The 18,660-nt window shown below is 34.1% G+C and overlaps 3 protein-coding genes across 3 annotated transcripts; all 3 read left to right on the top strand.

Annotated features, from left to right (window-relative positions):
* Positions 1–11,720: 11,720 nt before the first annotated feature.
* PV05_04165 (uncharacterized protein) lies at positions 11,721–12,397 on the top strand (the record flags this gene model as incomplete). Its single annotated transcript, XM_013460551.1, has 3 exons — positions 11,721–11,774; positions 11,849–11,870; positions 11,976–12,397. 3 exons carry the CDS (start codon positions 11,721–11,723, stop codon positions 12,395–12,397), a joined length of 498 nt encoding a protein of 165 aa, XP_013316005.1.
* Positions 12,398–13,736: 1,339 nt separating this feature from the next.
* Positions 13,737–14,302, top strand: PV05_04164 (uncharacterized protein; the record flags this gene model as incomplete). Its single annotated transcript, XM_013460550.1, has 3 exons — positions 13,737–13,899; positions 13,962–14,125; positions 14,195–14,302. The coding sequence occupies 3 exons, from the start codon at positions 13,737–13,739 to the stop codon at positions 14,300–14,302; spliced, it is 435 nt and encodes a 144-aa protein (XP_013316004.1).
* A 2,361-nt stretch (positions 14,303–16,663) lies between these two features.
* Positions 16,664–17,240, top strand: PV05_04163 (uncharacterized protein; the record flags this gene model as incomplete). Its single annotated transcript, XM_013460549.1, has 3 exons — positions 16,664–16,705; positions 16,764–16,806; positions 16,936–17,240. The coding sequence occupies 3 exons, from the start codon at positions 16,664–16,666 to the stop codon at positions 17,238–17,240; spliced, it is 390 nt and encodes a 129-aa protein (XP_013316003.1).
* Positions 17,241–18,660: the final 1,420 nt, after the last annotated feature.

The raw sequence follows: 18,660 nt of genomic DNA, 5'->3' as shown, positions 1-18,660 counted from the left end.
TCTACTATAATTAATATACTATAATATATTCCTATAATCTTTTAAATAATTTATTGTATTACTACTAAGTTACCTTAATATAGCTTATTTAATAATATAAGTTATATTACGATTAATACGCTCTTAAGATAGACGACTATACTCGTATCTATAAAATATAAGTAAGTTTAGTTTAACGCGTCTACAATTATACGAATATTACAGCTAAGATTTATCGTTATATATCTCTTCGCTAAGAATTAACGATCCTCGTCCGTAATTTAAAACTAAGTATTCTAGGCGATACTCTATATCTTAATATTAAATAAATTTTATAGATATTTTTAAGCGATAGACGCGTTCGAAGGTAAGGGATATTAAATCGCTTTAGTATTTAGTCGATCCGCTATTAGCTTTAGATTTCGAGTTCTTACGATAAGCTTATCGATATAACTTATAATCTTAGCTAAATATATTAATACTACTTAAAACGATTAGTTCTAATACTATCGCTTTAGGTTTAACGAGCCGCGCGCTAAGGAAAATTATAAAGACTCCGATCGACTATAAACTAACCTCGTAATCTACGAATTAAGTCCTATACTACTAGGCTAAAATATAAAAGTTATCTATTAAGAATTAGGTTCGATACTAAGTTAAGTCTTATTAATCGAGGATTAAGTTAAGCCTTACTATCTATTAATATTAAAGAGAGTAGATAATAGCTCTCTCGATATCGAAGATATATTATATAGATTTACGAAAGATTATACACTAGATATAGATACTAGTAGACTTAGCGAGTAAAGCACTATAGCTTGTAAACTTAATTTAGTTTAAGTTATAGATACCTATATCTTAGCGTAGTTAGTTAGACCTTAAGGTCGAAGATTATAGCTACTTAGTTCGCTAGATTAAAAATTAGATTTAATCGATAATCTTATATCTTCGGAATCTATAGACCCTATACTAAATAATGTAGTATAACGTTTAGTCCGAATAGTCTAGATTTATAGTGTTTCTTAAGGCTTCTCTATCGGCGTTACTTATAACGCTCGACCTTTATTCGCGGTCGCTAGGTTAATATTATTTAGAATGGCTCTAGTACCGAAATATAATCTAGCTAATTTAGCGAATAAATTATTTATTATAGTAGCTTAGATAAGGGTAGCCTATTACTTAGAACGATTCGATTAATAAATAGCTCAATATCTATTATAGATATTACTAAAGATAATCTATTGATTTCGCTAATTATATCTAATATAATTCCCTAGATAAATAAGATATTAAAGACATTTTACGTCGACGCGCTATATAGCCTTTAATAAATTAAACCTAATATTACGAGCTTTAATTAATTTATCTAGGACCTCTATTAAATTATTAATTATAGTTTTAATTACGATATCTATAAAAGTATTACTTATCTATAGCGCTAGATAACGATATAGTTTATCTATATAATTACGCTCTCGACGATAATTTAAAGCGATAATATATAGATTATTAAATATATTATTAAATTTTTATTATTATTTAATTATCGCTCTTTAAATAAGATTATCGCCTTTAATCTAAGTCTAAATATTATTAATATTTATTATAAAGTTATTGATAGCTTTTTTTATAGTATCTTAAAATTTCTTAAATATCTATAAATATAGATCAATATTCTAAAATAAGTTAATAAAGTTAATAATAGTTTATAGTCTATAAAAGTTCTAGCTCTATAGATAAAAGTTAATAATTTAGTTTTAATCGTTATATATTAACTATACGCTATATAGACTAGATATATACAATAGCGGCCTAGATATATTCAATTCATTAAATATCGAGAGAGAGGAGTATTATACCGCTATCTTATTAGTTCTATATCGAAACTATTTAGATAGGGTAGAATTACTTATTAAGACTTCGAAGTAATAAGTATAAATTAAGTTAAGATCGATAATATCGAGGCCTCCCTAATTTATAGAGTAAGAAAGAAGAGCTTTTTCTTTTCTTAAGGATAAGAAAGAAGATTACGATAATTAGGGTTAAATAATATAAAGAAGAAAGAGAATATATAAAGGATATATAAAGAATAAAATAAATAAAAAAAGAAAAGATTAAGTTTATAGTAAGAGAGTAGCCTCTCTTTATAAGCAATAGAAAAAGCGATAGTAAATTATATCTACGGTAATAAAGCAATACAATAATAGTAAGCTAATAAATACTAAAGTAATATATATATATAAATAATTATAGAGTAATATATATAAAAGTTCTTTATATCTCTTTATCGATCTCTTCTTATACTTAACTTATATATAGCCTAATATTTAACTTAATTAAATCTTTTTATAGTAATTAATTTAAATGCTTTAAGTTAAACTTTAAGATTATAAGGGTATATCCTTACTCTTTAGCTACCGTAGAAGATAACTACTTTCTTAAGCGCGCTATCTCTAGCCCTCCTTTAACTTAAAAGAGAACGAATTTATCGAGAACTTCGTTTAGCTATCGATAGTATAAGATTAATTTATTAAAGATACTGCTTATCTATCTCTAGCGTAGTTAAACTAATTAATTTATTAGTGTATATATTTATTACTCTTTTTTTTCTTTATTCTAAACGACCGTTAATTTATTAAAGAAACTATCTTTACTTTTATAGATAATAATTAATTAATTAAAAATATTGTTTATATACCTCTATTATCGTCTAAGATAATTAGTTTACTAAAAGTCTTAGTATATATCTTTATTTAATTATAGTAAATAATTAATTTCTTAAAAATATTATTTATATCTCTTTATTATTGTAAGATAATATAAATTTATTAAAGATATAATATATTTATCTCCTTCCTTTACTAAAGATAATTAATTTATTACTACTATTATTCTCTTTCTTCGCCGCGATAGAATAACGCTTTAACCCTATTAAGAGTATATTCATCTCGAGCGAAGTAAGAAAAGTACTAAAGATAAGGGAGAAGAGATACGCGGTAAAAGAGAGATCTAATAGTTATTAATATTTATATTCGACTATTAGCGTATAATACGAAAGCTCGCTTTTCTCGTAGTATTAATAATTTATCGTATTTTCTTTAATATAATACTATATCGATAAATTTAGTTTAGATATAATAGCCTCTCTTATAAACTATTATATATATATAATATTATATTTAATTATATAAGAATTAATAAACTATATCTAATTTAATAAAAAGGGTTAACTAACTTAAAATAATTAATTTTTAAACTTAATTAAAGAGAAGATATCTTAATCTTAGGAAAACTAATAAAGATAGTATTAAATACTTTATAGACTATTATAGCGAAGGTTTTAACCTTAGACGCTTATTATATTAAGAAATAGCTATATAACTAAGTTCGACTCGAATTTATTTAAGTAGAATTTTAGTCTATATAATATAAATATATATACGATCTTACACTATTAGCTTAATCTAAAAGCTCCTTAACTTATACAATAAAAAAGAGAAGAGTTCGATAAAAAGAGAAAGGCACTAAGATTTCAACGCGATCTTATCTTTAATATTTAAGAGGATACTACTATTAAAGTAGATAAGGTTAAGAGTAATAGCTATATAACTACAAAGAATAACTTTCGTACTTATATAAAAATTATATTTAATTTCGACACTCTTAAGAATAAATAGATTATATATATTAACATTAAAAACCTTATACTTATAGAAGATTATACTAAATAAATCTACCTTAAAGGTCTACGAGTTAGTATTTAAAGCTTTAGTGTAGCTAATTATTATTTTAGCCCTCTTTTATTCTTAGCTACGTTCTATATAATATCTCTTTATAGACGTTACTATCGACATTATTCTAGCTATAATATAATTAATCTTAACCTTAATCTACTATTTAAGATCTAAAACTTAGATAAGCCATTAGTTAGCTATTTATCTTAGTAGCCGTCGCTATAGCTATAGTATAATCTATTGTTTAAGATCTAAGACTTAGATAGACCGCTAGCTAACTATCTATCTTAGTAGCTACTACTATACCTATATAGTATAATCTCTAAACTCTTAAAACCCTAGGATTATCTATAATATCTTCGACATCTTCTTTTTAAGAAGACTAATTTAATAATAAGTCTAGTATTACGCCCTTTATTAATACTATATATACTACTAAGCGAGCGAATAAAAAAAGACTTAATATCTAAACTATAACGACCTTAAAGTATAAAAAGCTAAAGATCAATATTAAGTAAAAGATATCGAAGAAAGAAGATAATAGATAAAGAATATCGAGAGAAGAAAAGAAAGGTATAATATACTCTTATAGTAACTAGGGTATAGATTCTAGATATAATAATCGATATTACAACGAGTATATAGTTAAGCTAACTACTTCTAGTTAGGTTAGTATTAAGGTAAATATCTAAGTACTTATATTAATATAAATCGCTAGACTAGAACTATAAGAATACTAAAGAAACCTAAGAGCTAGATTACTACTAGGATTATAGGTTAAAAGTAGGTTAATAAGTCGCCCTAACCCTATATAGTATTATTTAATTCCTCAATATTAACTCGTCGCCTTAACCTAGGACGCCTTTCTATATCTATAAGCGATTCCGACGAAGAGATAAAGTCTTAGGAACAATACTATAATTTAGACGCTTAACTACAGTAGTTCTACTATACCGAGATCTATACTAGCCCTCTCTATTGTAGTTCGCTCGATCGTAGTAGCGTACGAAAAGTAACTATTCTATATAAATAGTAACCTTAAGGTATAGGGTAATAAAAGTAAAAATACTATAAAAGCGAGATCGCCTAGATACTAAGAAAGTTACTTAGAGAGATAATAAATCTATTCTAAGCGAGGGACCGTCTAAACCTTAAGATAAATAGTAGAAGAAGTAATAAAGATCTTACGAATTATTATCTAATCGCGTTCAATATCGAGCGCTCGTTATACTAAGAAATAGATATCTAACTAAGGCTAAGTTAACTAGGATTTTAATTTATAGATAATAAAGATATCTTTAGGATTATATACTACTTATTTATATCCTATACTATAGTATAGAACTTAAATACTTAATATAGTACTTAAATATACTTAAGTTACCCTTAGATCTATATTCTATACTATAGTATAGAAGTTAATTATTTAATAGAGTATACTTTAATCTAGGGTCTAAGTCTTAGTAGTATATTAGCTATATATATAGTCTAATTTAAAGTTTATTTCAACTATCTATTTAAAAATAAAGTTAGCCCCTTTTTTTAAAAATCTAAGATAAGAAGGTTTACTATAGCGATACTATCTAGTAATTATCTATAATGTATCGACGTCTACTATTCTTTATTATATTAAAGTTTCTCTTTCTCTTCCTCTCTTCTTTAAAATCTATTTATTATATAATCTATAATCTAAACTTCTTCTAATATATAAGACTTTATTATTTACAATAAAGACTATTAAATCTTTATATATTATTAATATAATTATACTTTAATTAATTTTACTATATATCTTTATAAAGAGTATAAAGAGCTAAATAAAGTCGAGCGAAAGTATATAGTTACTAACTATATCTATTAAATCGCTATTACTTAGGCGATTATTCTAGTACTCTCTTTATTATTATTATCTATTAATAGCTTATAGCTATTTATTATAGGTTTTATCTATACTAACTAATAATATTAGTTTATAAATAGTAATCTTAAATATATAGAGACTTATATATAATAGAATTATAGCTAAAGAAAAATAAAGTAAACCTCGATATATTGAACTAAGAGTTAGATATAGACCTAATTTACCGTCGTAGATCGTCGTAAATACTTTTAGGTTCGCGTAGTAGATATCGATATATCGGCTAACGTCAATATTATTATCTATACGCCTTCGAGATAGCCTATATCTACACTTTTACCCTTTACCGTTATTATACTCGATATATTATCGATCTCTAAGGCTAAAGCTAATCTTATATAACTTAATACGAATACTATAGCTATAAATCGTAATTATCTAAAGAAGTAAGAGAAACTTAAATAGAATATACTAAAGTAAAATATTACGAGGTAATAAGACTAAATATATTAGTAATAATATCTCTAAGATTATAACCTTAAATAGCTCGCGGCCTTAAGTCGACTATTAAATAAGGATAAGTTAATCTTATATCGCGTCGTTAAAGTATTCGATATTTAAGTCTATAAGGCTTTAGAGGGTATCGATACTCTTAACTAAAAAGCTTATCGTTAGCTTCGAAGCGAGAAACAAAACGAGATTTCTTCTTATTTATTTTATCGTTTATAGAATAGAGATAGCGAATACTATTATCTAAACTATATACAACGATTTCTATACTATACTCTATAAGTTTATATCGTAGAATAAAATCTTAATAACTTAATCTTAGTTAGTCGAACTATAATATCTAGTAAAGAGAGTATAAGTAAAGAGAGTAGTATAAGTAACGATAATAATAAGGATAACTATATTAGCTATAAGTATTATAGAATTTCTATGATCCTTATAGTTAATTAGCTCGAGAAATCTTGGGACGTATATAAGCTCTTTTCTTAAACTATTAACTAATAAAGAGATTAATAGTAGATAATTAAAGAATTATATATAGCCCTAGAGAAAGAATATTCTATCGATATATTAAAGGCTACTCTTTAAATTTTATTTCGGTCCTTTATCTTTTACGCTATTAGAGAAGATAAATTTCGAAGTATATTAATTTACTTTACTACGGTCTTAGATATCGATAAAGAGAATCGACGATTTAGGGAAACTATTCACTTCTTATATATCCTCGCTAGACTAGTCTAGTCTATCTAACTTCTCGGTATCGATCTTCTCCTTTTAGCTAGCGAGCGCGATTACCAATAAAAGTACCCTAAGGTACACGAGTAGTTCCTTTAGTCTCGCCATAACTTTCTATACAATAGTACTAGTACCCTAATAAGTAAACTTATTAATCTTTTCGTATATAGTAAATATATTACTCTTAATATAAGTAATAATACTACAATTACTTAATTATATAATAAATAAACGATATTCTATAAAGACGTTATTATTCTACTAGTTATATTTTATACTATAATCTATAAAAATATCTAATAAATAGAGATACTCCTTTAAGAACGACTTATATAGATTTAATCCCTAAAGGAGTATTTTATCGTCGACCTTAATTAGATCGAGGATAACTAGACCCTATCGATATATAGGTATTTATTTACTAGTTAAGCCGCTAATATCTACCTCGATAATAGTCGAGAGTAAATATTTTAATATATACTAGGACAACGTAATAAATATCAACTATAAGATAGCGATAATATCTAAAAACGCGACAATATTCGCTAATAGTTAAGCTCTACTAAATAATTTCTAGAATAATTTCTTTTCGCGGTCTATTTAATATATAGCTCCCTTACTCGCGGTATTAAGCTAATTACTATCTATTTTCGTAACAAGGCGCTTTAGAATTATAATTACTTCCTTATCGATAGCATTAGCACTATTATTATTCGTTACTATAAGTCTTAGTAGCTATTCGACGCCCCTAAGATTATCCCTCGATTTCTCTCGTACACTATTAGCTAGCTTCTTATAGTCTACCTTATCTATATTTAGCCGTTTCGTAAGTATCTTCTCGTTTAGACCTAAAACTAAACTTCGTATAACTATATCTAGTATAGTTTAAAGGGGTCGTAGAAGATCGACTACCTTACGCGCATTATTTAACGAGAGATTAGTATCAGCCTTAGTTATTAATTTTATATACTAAATTTCTACTATATCGTTATTAATATTAGTCGCGTTATAATAAATAAGAGATTCGCTATAAAGTATAAGAGAGAACTAAAGAAAATAGAAGAGCTAGACGTAGACCTCTAAGATCTCCTCGAGATATAAAATAGACGAGACAATACTATAGATACTAGACGATATAGGGTACATACCGATATCCTTAAGTATTTAATACCTAAATTAATCGATATCTTTCGTTCTATTAATAAAGGGTAGTATCGTTTCCTTAACCTCTCTAGTATAGCTATTAACCTTTATACTCGATCCTCTATATCTTATACATCTCGCGCGCCTATAACTACTATATCGAGAACTATAGAAGACCTTAATAAGCGTTCTAGTCGCGACTCCTAGGAGGCCTCTCGATTAACGCCGCGCTAGCAAGTATTATTTATTACGATAAAGAGCCTAAACCGAGACTCGACTAGCTATAGCACTAGTAATAACTATCTCTCGATAAATTCGATTATTATTACTTATACTAGAATACTTATTATCTCTTCTAGTAATTATAATTATATCGACGATATTCTATATTATAGTATAAAAGATAAAAATATTGATCCTATTAAACCTCTTAGGCCTAAAGATGACGACGTCAATTCTAACTATATTCTATACTATAGTCTAAGAGATATAGACGTCGCTATAATTCTATTTAAGAGCCCTATATTTTTATTTACGCCGATAATTAAGGAACTATTCTTATCTAAAGAAATCGAGGGGACTCTATATCGACTATTTAGACCTAGGCGCGTCTCGTTTTACTCTTAGATATAGAAGGAAAGGGTTATAGCGGTACTCCGCCTAGAAACCTCGATTACCATAGTCCTATCTACTAAGAACAAAAAGACGTTACTAGCTCTACTATCTATACTACTCGAGTCTACGGACGTATCTATTTTCGTCGTATTGTTTCGCGCTCTCGTGGATAATCTCGTGACTTAGTTTACTAACGTCGATATTAACTACTACGAATAGACGGTCTAAGCCCTATTAAGGGTCGCTTAAGTTATCGTCGTTAGTGCGAATATTATCGTAAACGATTATTTCTTTACCTTCGCTTATCTTCTTATATAAAAGGGCCTCCTTCGATAAATCTTTATAAATAAGTATTATACTATCTTTACTAATAGCTACTAATATAAAAAGCTATCCTAGATCTCGTATATTTAAAGCCTAGATTATTTAATTTATCTTTTTATCGTTACCCTACTATCGATACGCGTATACGAGCTTAAGAATAGTATAGTAGTACGAAATACTCGTATTATTTAAGGTAGTATAGTCCGTCCTCGCTATCGATATCTTATTTAAGTATATTTTTTTAATCGACTCGAGGCATAGACCGTAGAGATCTACCGATATTGTCTTTATTACCTAGTTAGCTATAGTAAGAGAGGGGTAGTATATAGTCTCTTAAAGGACGTCTATATATTACTCGCGGCCGCTTTTGATTATTATTACTATTACGCTAGCGATTAAAACCGCGCGAAGCGACTAAAGAGTTAGGTTTAATATAACGGGCTTATTGTAGCTACTTTAGTACTTAGTATTAGCGTTAATATCGCGAATATTATATTCGTTCTTTATATCGATCTTCTATACTCGATAATTAACTTTACTTAATAGAGTAATTATATTAAATACGAGGGTAAATTCGTCGACTCTATTATCCTCGCCCTTCTCGGGAAGATCAAGGGAAGGCTTTATCGCGTAGGTCTTAAAGATAAAGAGAAGGCCGTAGTAATATTTATAGCGAGTATAAGCTATCGCCGTTATATTATAAGTATATATCTCGATAGTAAGGCCCTCGCTCGATCCTATTTAGACGAGAGGATATAAGCTCGTTACGATCGCTATAGTAAAGGCGTCTACGAGGTAACGCGTCAAGTCTAGGAAGAGAAAAACGCTCGTACCCTCGTCGAAAAGTACCTTGGGCGCTAGACGGTTAGCTATCTTTAATATAATATAGATATTGAGATATCTAACGCCGCGGAGATCCTATATTTAACCTTAAGCTACTTAGGTCTAGAGAGATTATAGAGATAGGTCGAAGCCTTACGATCTTAAATTCGATATATATCGGAAATATACTTATACTTCTATTATAGGATTAATTAATATCTCTATATAACGAGGACTAATACTATTAATACTTATTAATAACTAAGGGTTATAGCCGTCGTTCTATATCTCTCGCTTATTAACGAAATATTTTATCTCTCTACTTAATAAGCGAGGTATACTAGCGAGTATAGCGATTATAGCGTCGAAGTTTATCGTTAATAGATTAGCTAATAATATAAGTAGCGAATCTAGGGAGAGAATATAAGTAACGATATAATAGTCTTAATTTATATTGTTTAACGATATAGTATATAGATTTTTTATCGAGATTAAAATACTAAGTTAAGATATTTTTAAAATAAATATACTTATTATCCTAGATTAGTAGTTTCTAAAGATTAGTAATTTACTTTAATTTAGTTATTTTAAATATTAAATAATTTATTCTTTTAATTTAAAGTTAAATACTAAACGATTTATTACTTTAAGTAAAAAAATAAATAAAGATATTAAAAGATTTATTTATATTAATTATTAGATAAAGTATTTAAAAGATATTAAATATAGAATTATAATAATAAGGCTAAATTAAAATTAATAAGGTTAGTAAATTTATTTAATTATTTCTTTATATTAAATTATAATAATAAATTAATTATAAATTAATTATAAATTAATTATAAATTTATAATTAAAAGAATTTAATATAAATAGTATAAATTTTATAATTTATATATATTATATCGTTAATATATAAAGATATATAAATAATTAAATAAAATTTAAAAAATTCTACCCGTATAACTCGGCTTAGGGAATAGAAAAATCTCCCCGTTTTTCGATCTTTTATCGACTCTAATGGCCTTTAGGAAGGCTTAGCTATCCGTTAAACTCTTTTGTAACCTTGTCTAATTGATATTCAATATCGACGCAATATATTAATTTCGGACGACAAGGGAGTTCCTTAGTATACCGGGTATGCCAGAGACTTCCTTAGCATACCGGGTATACTAGAGACTTCCTTAGCATACCGGGTATGCCAGAGACTTCCTTAGCATACCGGGTATGCTAGAGACTTCCTTAGTAAACTAGGCTAGTAGGAAAGTCGATCTTATATTATAATATAAGAGACTCCTCGATAGTCTTCCTCCCTCGATATCCCTCCTTTTCTTTTTATATTTCGATAATCTTCCCCTTCTCCCTAGTTCATTATATTAATATGATAGACTCCTCGATATCCCTTCTCTTCTTTTTCTATTCGACAATCTTCCCCTTCTCCCTAGTTCATTATATTAATATAATGGACTCCTCGATAGTCTTCCACCTCAATCATTGTTCTCTTCTTTCCCTTCGCTCCTTTCTCTGCTCTACTTTCTACCGAACTTCACTTGTACAAGTAAATTAGCCTGAATATCATCTTCAGCATTATTGCTTCCCCTTGCTAGGAAATATCGTGCGATATCCTCCCTTACAAGGTATCCCGTAAACAAGAGTAATTATCGTACTAGACGTATTAAACTCTTCCTTCCGTGACGATAAACTCCTCTCGCTACCCTAGACAGATCGTTATAATGCGCTTCCAGTAATGGAGGCTACAAGATTTGCCCAAAGTCCCTCGACGTTAAATTGTCTACGTAACCAACGGACTTACGTATACTGATAGGCTTAGCGCTCGGCTCTACCATATTTTGTTTACCTAATATCATTCCCATCACCCCCCGAAACTTTTCTTTTGCATATACAGTATCTCTTTCTAAATACATCGTTCTTCTCTCGGTCCTCTAATTCTTAAAGCTTCCTATCATTCAAAGTCCGAAAGGCGTCTTTAGGTTCCTAAGATGGCTAAAGCCGCTAAGGTATCCCTTGACGATATTAAGTATACCGCCGAAGCAGTGAGTTCTAATTATAGATGAGCCTTAGTGACGGAAGACTAATTTCGATCCGATAGGCTTATATCCTAGCGTAGGGATATATCGATAGCTTCAAAGGTAAGGACAAGGACCTAGCGAAGAAAAAAGCGCGGGAGGCTATCGCACCCTATAACTACCCTCTCTCTATACCTAGTAGAATAGACCGCTAATAAAGGTACTAAGTTATTCGAGACAAGAATAAAGACAACGGCGACGATACTGGCGAAGATAACGAATCTATAGAACTGAGCAGCTCCGACGAGGAAGATCGTGACAGTGGCGAAGAGGACGAAGATATAGAACTGAGTAGCTCCGACGAGGAAGACGATATCGACGATATAGATAACTCCGAGGATAGTGTTTGCGTTACCATAAAGACGAAGAGAGTCTCGGTCACCCGAAGCAAGAAAACCCTAGCGGCAATAAAGCAGGCTCGTCTAGTCACCAAGAAGTCGTCTACCAAAGAACGCAAGCGTCGTGGGGATGATACTGACAACGACACCAACAGCGATATCAATAAACGACGCAAGGTAACTGGCAACTACCGTGGCAGCAGGACTAAGGGCAGAGTCTTCAAGGCCGGCAAACTCTCCAAGAGCAAGTGAGCCCTAGCCGTTGGGTTAAATACGACCGTCCTTATGCTAGGCCAGTAGATACGTTAACATATAGCCCTTTAGATATTGTTAAGGACTTGGGAGTAGGGGAGTACGTCGAGAGAGTAGCTAGTTTTAATAGTACAAGGCTATAGCTCTTGTATAAATTAAACGAACTATACCTATATTCTCTACGACGTATAAAGTAGTTCTCGTCGGATTTAAATTCTTTATCTACTACTTAGGTAAGATCTCTTCGTCCGGATTCCCTTTTTGAATTCGTGCTTATAGGTTACTCGAAATGTCTCCTCTATTCTTACAATCTACGGTGACCGACTACTCGCTGCTACAATCTACCTCTTCCCTAGCATTGGTCCCGTTATTAGCATCCGTTTTCTCGTTAGTACCGGTCTGACCTCCTTATCTTATCTTATCGCTAAGGATAATCTTATTATAAAGCTAGGTGTCGTATCCTCTCGTGGTGCCGGTAGATTCAGATTCCTCGCCGTTACTAAACGTGATCCCTCCAAAAATGGCGCCTAACCTCGGCGGCTATATAAGTGTTAGAAGCATCGATGTATGTTGTGCGATCCCGTCTTGTACTGGGCTTAATGCTCTGGTCTCCTCGTCTTCCCTGTTCGGGAACCATTCGCTTCTAGTTCGCTCTTGGTGATCTGGTATCGTGCTTTTGCTTTGATATTCGCTATGCTTGGTATCGTCGCGGTAGAGGATTACGTCCGCGTAGGCCTAATAGTGCCCGTGCTTAAGGAGGCGAATTGTAGAACTAGAATAGTTAGAAAGCGGACCCTTGAAGTATGGATTGCAACGTACAAGATAGGTTATCTATCGCTTTTGAGCCACGCCACAGTTCTATCCCGTTATAGAGTCTAGTATTCTGGTAGCCGCGGCTCTCCGGGCGTCACTAGCAATCCTGTGAGGCGCGCGAATTCAAAAGGATATATCTAGGTAATGTCTCGGTCGAGACCGCGAAGCCGAGATAATCGGGACACAAAGCAATGGCCGTTGATAGTGGAAGGGAGAGAAGAATAATGATAGTTAGCTGGTAAGCGAATTTGGGCGTGCGCGAAAAGTGAGCCTACCATACCAGTATGCCCTGCCAAGTATTTTACCATTCGGTTTCCCATCCCACCGCTTAATTCACGGAGATCCTAAATTGTTTATGTATTTCTATCTCTCGCCAAAATATACGATACGCTCCCCTAAGCATTAATCAAGTTCTCTAACTATGGCTCGCGCCGAGTTAAAGGCGAAGTACATTGTTCGTACGTCCTAGGCGTCATTTATAGATTATCTCGACTAACTTGAACAACAGTCTCTTACTCTCGTTAAGATGAAGTCCAAGACTCCTACTCCCGTTAAGATAAAGTCCAAGACTCCCACTCCCGTCAAGATGAAGTCCACGACTCTTACCTCCAAGTCCCCTACCACGCAAAAACTTAAGTCTTCCACCCCGGATAAGTCTAAGACTGGCTCGGCCAAAACTAAAGCGAGCGGTACTGTAGAGACCCGTTCTTTTGAAAGCGTATTGACTAATATCTTTTGCCTTTAGTTATAGGTATTAAACGTCGTCGTAAAAAGGTTGACACCGACTTCGACTCCGACACCGATTCTAAAGAAGTAGAAACGACTAGTAAGAGTGATACTAGTAACGAGACCACCGACTCTTTATCTAATGAGGATAAATACTCTATTGCTACGAAGCTTGCTATGGCTAAGAAGGTAATCTATTATTACTTCGAAAATACAGCCCAAGCCTAAAAGCGTATTATTAAACTAGAGGCGAAGTAGGCGGCAGCTTTAAAGAAGGAGAAGCAAGAACGTCGCAAGAAGCAGAAGCAAGAACGTCGCAAGAAGTCTAAGCTTTCCCCCAAAGGCAAGAAGTCCAAGAAGGCTTAAGTTAAGATAAGGATGATACAAAGCTAGATAATACGAGCCTAGTGAATTCAAGATACGGGTTATTTAGATGATGAGGTTATATTTCCTCGAGCTAGGCATTAAGTCTTTTGGGACGAAGGGATAAACGCGTATCTCTTAGTGTAATTTTAGTCACCTAGAATACTATAGGGCTTATTTAGATCAATGATTGCAAAATAGTCATCTATATTCCCGCTTCGTATATAAGATAGTGGTCTCCTTGTAAATCCCCGTAAGGGACGTATTCCCGCTTAACCCCAAATACTCCTTAGACCCTCTTACTAAGCCGGCTTTAGGGACGATGGTAGAAGTACTGGGCCGCCTCGATATACTTCCCTCTCTTGGTCCACTATACTAATATGGTAGACTCCTCGATATACTTCTCTCTCCCGGTCTACTATACTAATATAGTAGACTCCTCGATATACTTCCCTCTCCTAGTTCACTATACTAGTATGCCTAGTAAGTTAAGACGGTCGAGGCGTTACCCTAGGATAACGGTGACTTGTTTCATTTTGTAGAGGAAAACGACCTCGGTAGGAAGTAGGCCAGAAGGTTAAGGAAATGCTATTTTAGATAGATCAATACAATAAAACACCTTGAACGTAAGGCCTTACTATTGTAGACAGTGCCTTAGAATACAAACATAGGCGCAGCCTCGCCGCGTAACGCGCCGAGCATTTATCGACGTCTTTAGAATATAAGTGCTATCTACTCGAAAGGATGTAATCCTACAACAGAAATAGATCTCTTGGTGCTTCTTCTCCCCGTTTCTCGTGTCCGTGCCACAATGATCCAACTGTATAGGAAGCTCAGTACCGTCGGCATCGTACCCAATAGTACGTTCATCGTAGTAGGCGGAGTACTATTAAAAACTCTTCGCTAAACGATAGTACGCGTTAGTTAATGACCAGTTATACTTTACGTCTATATAGACCCCGCTAGCCGACCGCTTATTGGCTACGTAGTTTAATAGGGCGGGTAGAATATAGTCGGCGACTATTTCTATTGCGATAGAAGCTTAGCGCTAGCAGAAGTAGGTCATTCTCTATAAACTATAGAGTGTAAAGATAGACCGAGGCTAGATATGGCACCGCTTAGCTTCTTGGACTGTCTACCCTAGCTTACGGGCTAAGTGGTACGCTCGTTGTACCGCTAGGACGAGGCACTCCTTGTGGTGGGCTTCACCCGTAGCGAAGTAGGGCAGAGACTTAGAGGTATTAAAGTCAACCCAGATTTCGCAATTCAGAGAGAATAGTTGCTTAACAACCGACTTTTCAATGTTGGATATATCCGACACCGCCAAACGGACTTGAAAGCTTCGTCGGCCGATGCCATTGATCCACTTGACCACGGACCGGTCGACCGTGTCTAAACACTAAGTTTTACCTACCTAAGACGGTGAGTACGCGGCGGCGATGATTACGTGCTACGTATTTGCTAGGCCCTCGATTAGAAGGAGATTGAGGTCCCAGAGCAATATATATAGTACGACTTTGCCAGATAGTGTGAAGAGATAGTTGTTCTATAGATAACGACCAAGTGTCGGATCCGACAGCACTACGCGGCGCTAGACCCTTTAGCGGAGTGCACCGTTAGTAAAATTCACCTGTTCGCCGCGACGGGTAGTCAAGTTATCCTATAGATGACGGAAAATATTTATCCATAGCTCCGTTGGTAGCTGCGGCAGCGTTTTTCGACTTTCTAGGATCGATCGTACCCTATCCAAGGAGGCCTAATCGTATATTTTTGTCCTGGCTGCCCACTTCTCGATTATAGTATTCTTAGATTCGATCTTAGGCACGAGGAAAGGAAGAGGTGAGCGCGAGGCCGACATTTTCGACGAAGGCCCTACATTGACACGCCGTTAGTGGCACGATAAACAGAAGGGCAAAGTATATACTAACCAAGAGGAAGGATAAAAAGGGTGGAATAATAGTGCCGGACGTTTAGGGCCCCAATACAATATTGTGGTGTCTAGAAAGGTAAGGGAAGTTAAGAAATAGGTCGCGATAGAGAAGCGTTTTAGGATACTGGGAGCTTGAAATTCGGAAGGATTTTGGGGGTCAATATACCGGTATGCTAAAAGCGTGATTCGATTATTTGTTTATAGTGCGGCAGTAGGGCATCACTTTAGATTAACCTAGTCTTTACTACTTTTGATTAACCTATTCTCACCACTTTAGATTAACCTAGTGTTTATAGATCACCCTATTGTCTTGATAGCTATCTCTCTATTAATATTCTCCCACTAACTATTCTCTACTATCACTCGCACCACTCCTCTTATTATATCGATTGCCTCTTTCTATCTCACAGGAGCTTTTCTACCGTGACGCCACCATGGTTCCTAAATCCATTAAGGGTGGAAAGTCTAAGGTCGCCGTGAGTTGTCTCCCTGGTCTAGTAGAGATAGAACACCTTGCTAATAAACTCTTTTTAGGTAGGCTCCCTTAAAGCAAAAGTTACTAGGGGAAGAGTTCTAGGTTAGAGCACCTCTCTAGTGACTAAGACGTTAACCACTGTTATTAAACCTAATGGCGACATTAAGATAACCGTCACTAGTGAGACGAAAATCCTACTATCCCGTTGAATATAAACTAACTTCTAAACAGTGAACAAGACTAAGCGCGCTATTGTCGAGATAAGCTCTAGCTTTAGCTCCGGCTCTAGCGACAGCGATAGCGATAGCGACGCGAGGCAGGCTATGGCTGCGGCGAAATCCACCCTAAAGTCTAGCTCCAAGAAGACCTCCACCCTAAAGTTAAGCTCTAAGAAGACTTCCACCCTAAAGTCTAGCTCTAAGAAGATCTCTACCCTAAAGTTAAGCTCTAAGAAGACTTCTATCTTAATGTCTAGCTCTAGCTCTAGCTCCGGCGATAGTAATAGCGACAGCGATAGCGATAGCGACGCGATGTAGGCTACGGCTACGGCGAAATCTACCCTAAAGTCCAGCTCTAAGAAGACCTCTACCCTAAAGTTAAGCTCTAAGAAGACTTCCATCCCAATGTCTAGCTCCAAGAACACCTCCACCCCAAAGTTAAGCTCTAAGAAGACCTCTACCCTAAAGTCTAGCTCCAAGAAAGCTAGAATTACTTAAGACAATGATACGCTTATAAACCTAGCCCCGCTATCCAAGAAGATTAAGAAGAACTATACGGCTGGTTATAGTAAAGTGTATATAGTATACCTCGAATAAGCAATTTACGCCTCTATCTCTAGTAGTTAGAAATATCGTCCTTAAAGGGCTAAATAAAGAATACTAGTATTGCTGAATAGTAATTTATACTAAATGGACCTCTCTAAGAAACGTAATTCCTACTTTCTACCCAATCCATTTCCTTGAAAGTACATCACTGGGTATATATCGAAAGCGTACTATATGCTGCGTACTGTATCCCTTGAAAGTAAGTATGCTTAATGCTGCGTGCTCGATGCTGCGTGCTTAGTGCTGCGTGCTTGGTGCTATATATAGCGATACGCGTAATGGACAAGGCAATGTGCTAAATAGAGGTAATTCGATCGATTCTATCGGTGTCTTTCTAGATAGATTGTAGTCCCCATGCTCAGTCGGTGCTGATCATTCTGCTTGATTCGTTGCTGGCTTTTATAGCCTTCCCTCCAGCCTTCCACCGGTTCCATAGGTTGAATTTTAGCGTGCTTGCCCGACACCTCCTCTTTCAGCCTAGGGGCTTTGACTTCGCGTTTCCGCTTTTTGCGGATATAGTCGACCTAGGCCCCGACGTACTGAATACCGACCCGGACCTACCGGTTTCCCGGTGGGCGCTTCTTCCCCAAAGTTAGTACTCGCTCTACATGTTCTTTTTTTGCTTTTACGGGAGATAGTAGTCTCGTCGGCCCTTCTACTTCGACGTTTAGCGGTCGTAGATAACCAAGGATTTCTACGTAGAATAGATATAGTAGAAAGGGTCTTAGATTCTATATCTATAGATAGGTCTTTATCGATAGCCGAGTCGAAGAGATAAAGACTGTAAAAAGACGACGCGGATGTAGATAAAGACGGAGAAAGCATCTATCGATAGCGACCTAGTAGATATTCAGCACATAATGCAGTAAAGTTAGCTAATTTATACGTGGTTGATACTTAAGGTTGATTCGAGCCTTAATGGCCGGAGACGCCGACGAAGGTCTTGCGTTTAAGCCACTAGTGGACGTAGTAGACGTATTAAAGTTATTGTTATCGTCGTCGAAGAGGGCGTTCTTCTCTAACTACTCGCGGCTTAGGTTAGTTCGTATTTCGATAGAATAGGGTTAGGGTTAGGGTTAGGGTTAGGGTTAGGGTTAGGGTTAGGGTTAGGGTTAGGGTTAGGGTTAGGGTT

Source organism: Exophiala xenobiotica (genome assembly GCF_000835505.1).
Source record: "Exophiala xenobiotica strain CBS 118157 unplaced genomic scaffold supercont1.3, whole genome shotgun sequence".
In the NCBI taxonomy this organism is placed as follows: domain Eukaryota; kingdom Fungi; phylum Ascomycota; class Eurotiomycetes; order Chaetothyriales; family Herpotrichiellaceae; genus Exophiala; species Exophiala xenobiotica.
The sequence above is the reverse complement of the archived record's forward strand: the minus strand, read 5'-3'. Positions and strand labels throughout refer to the sequence as shown.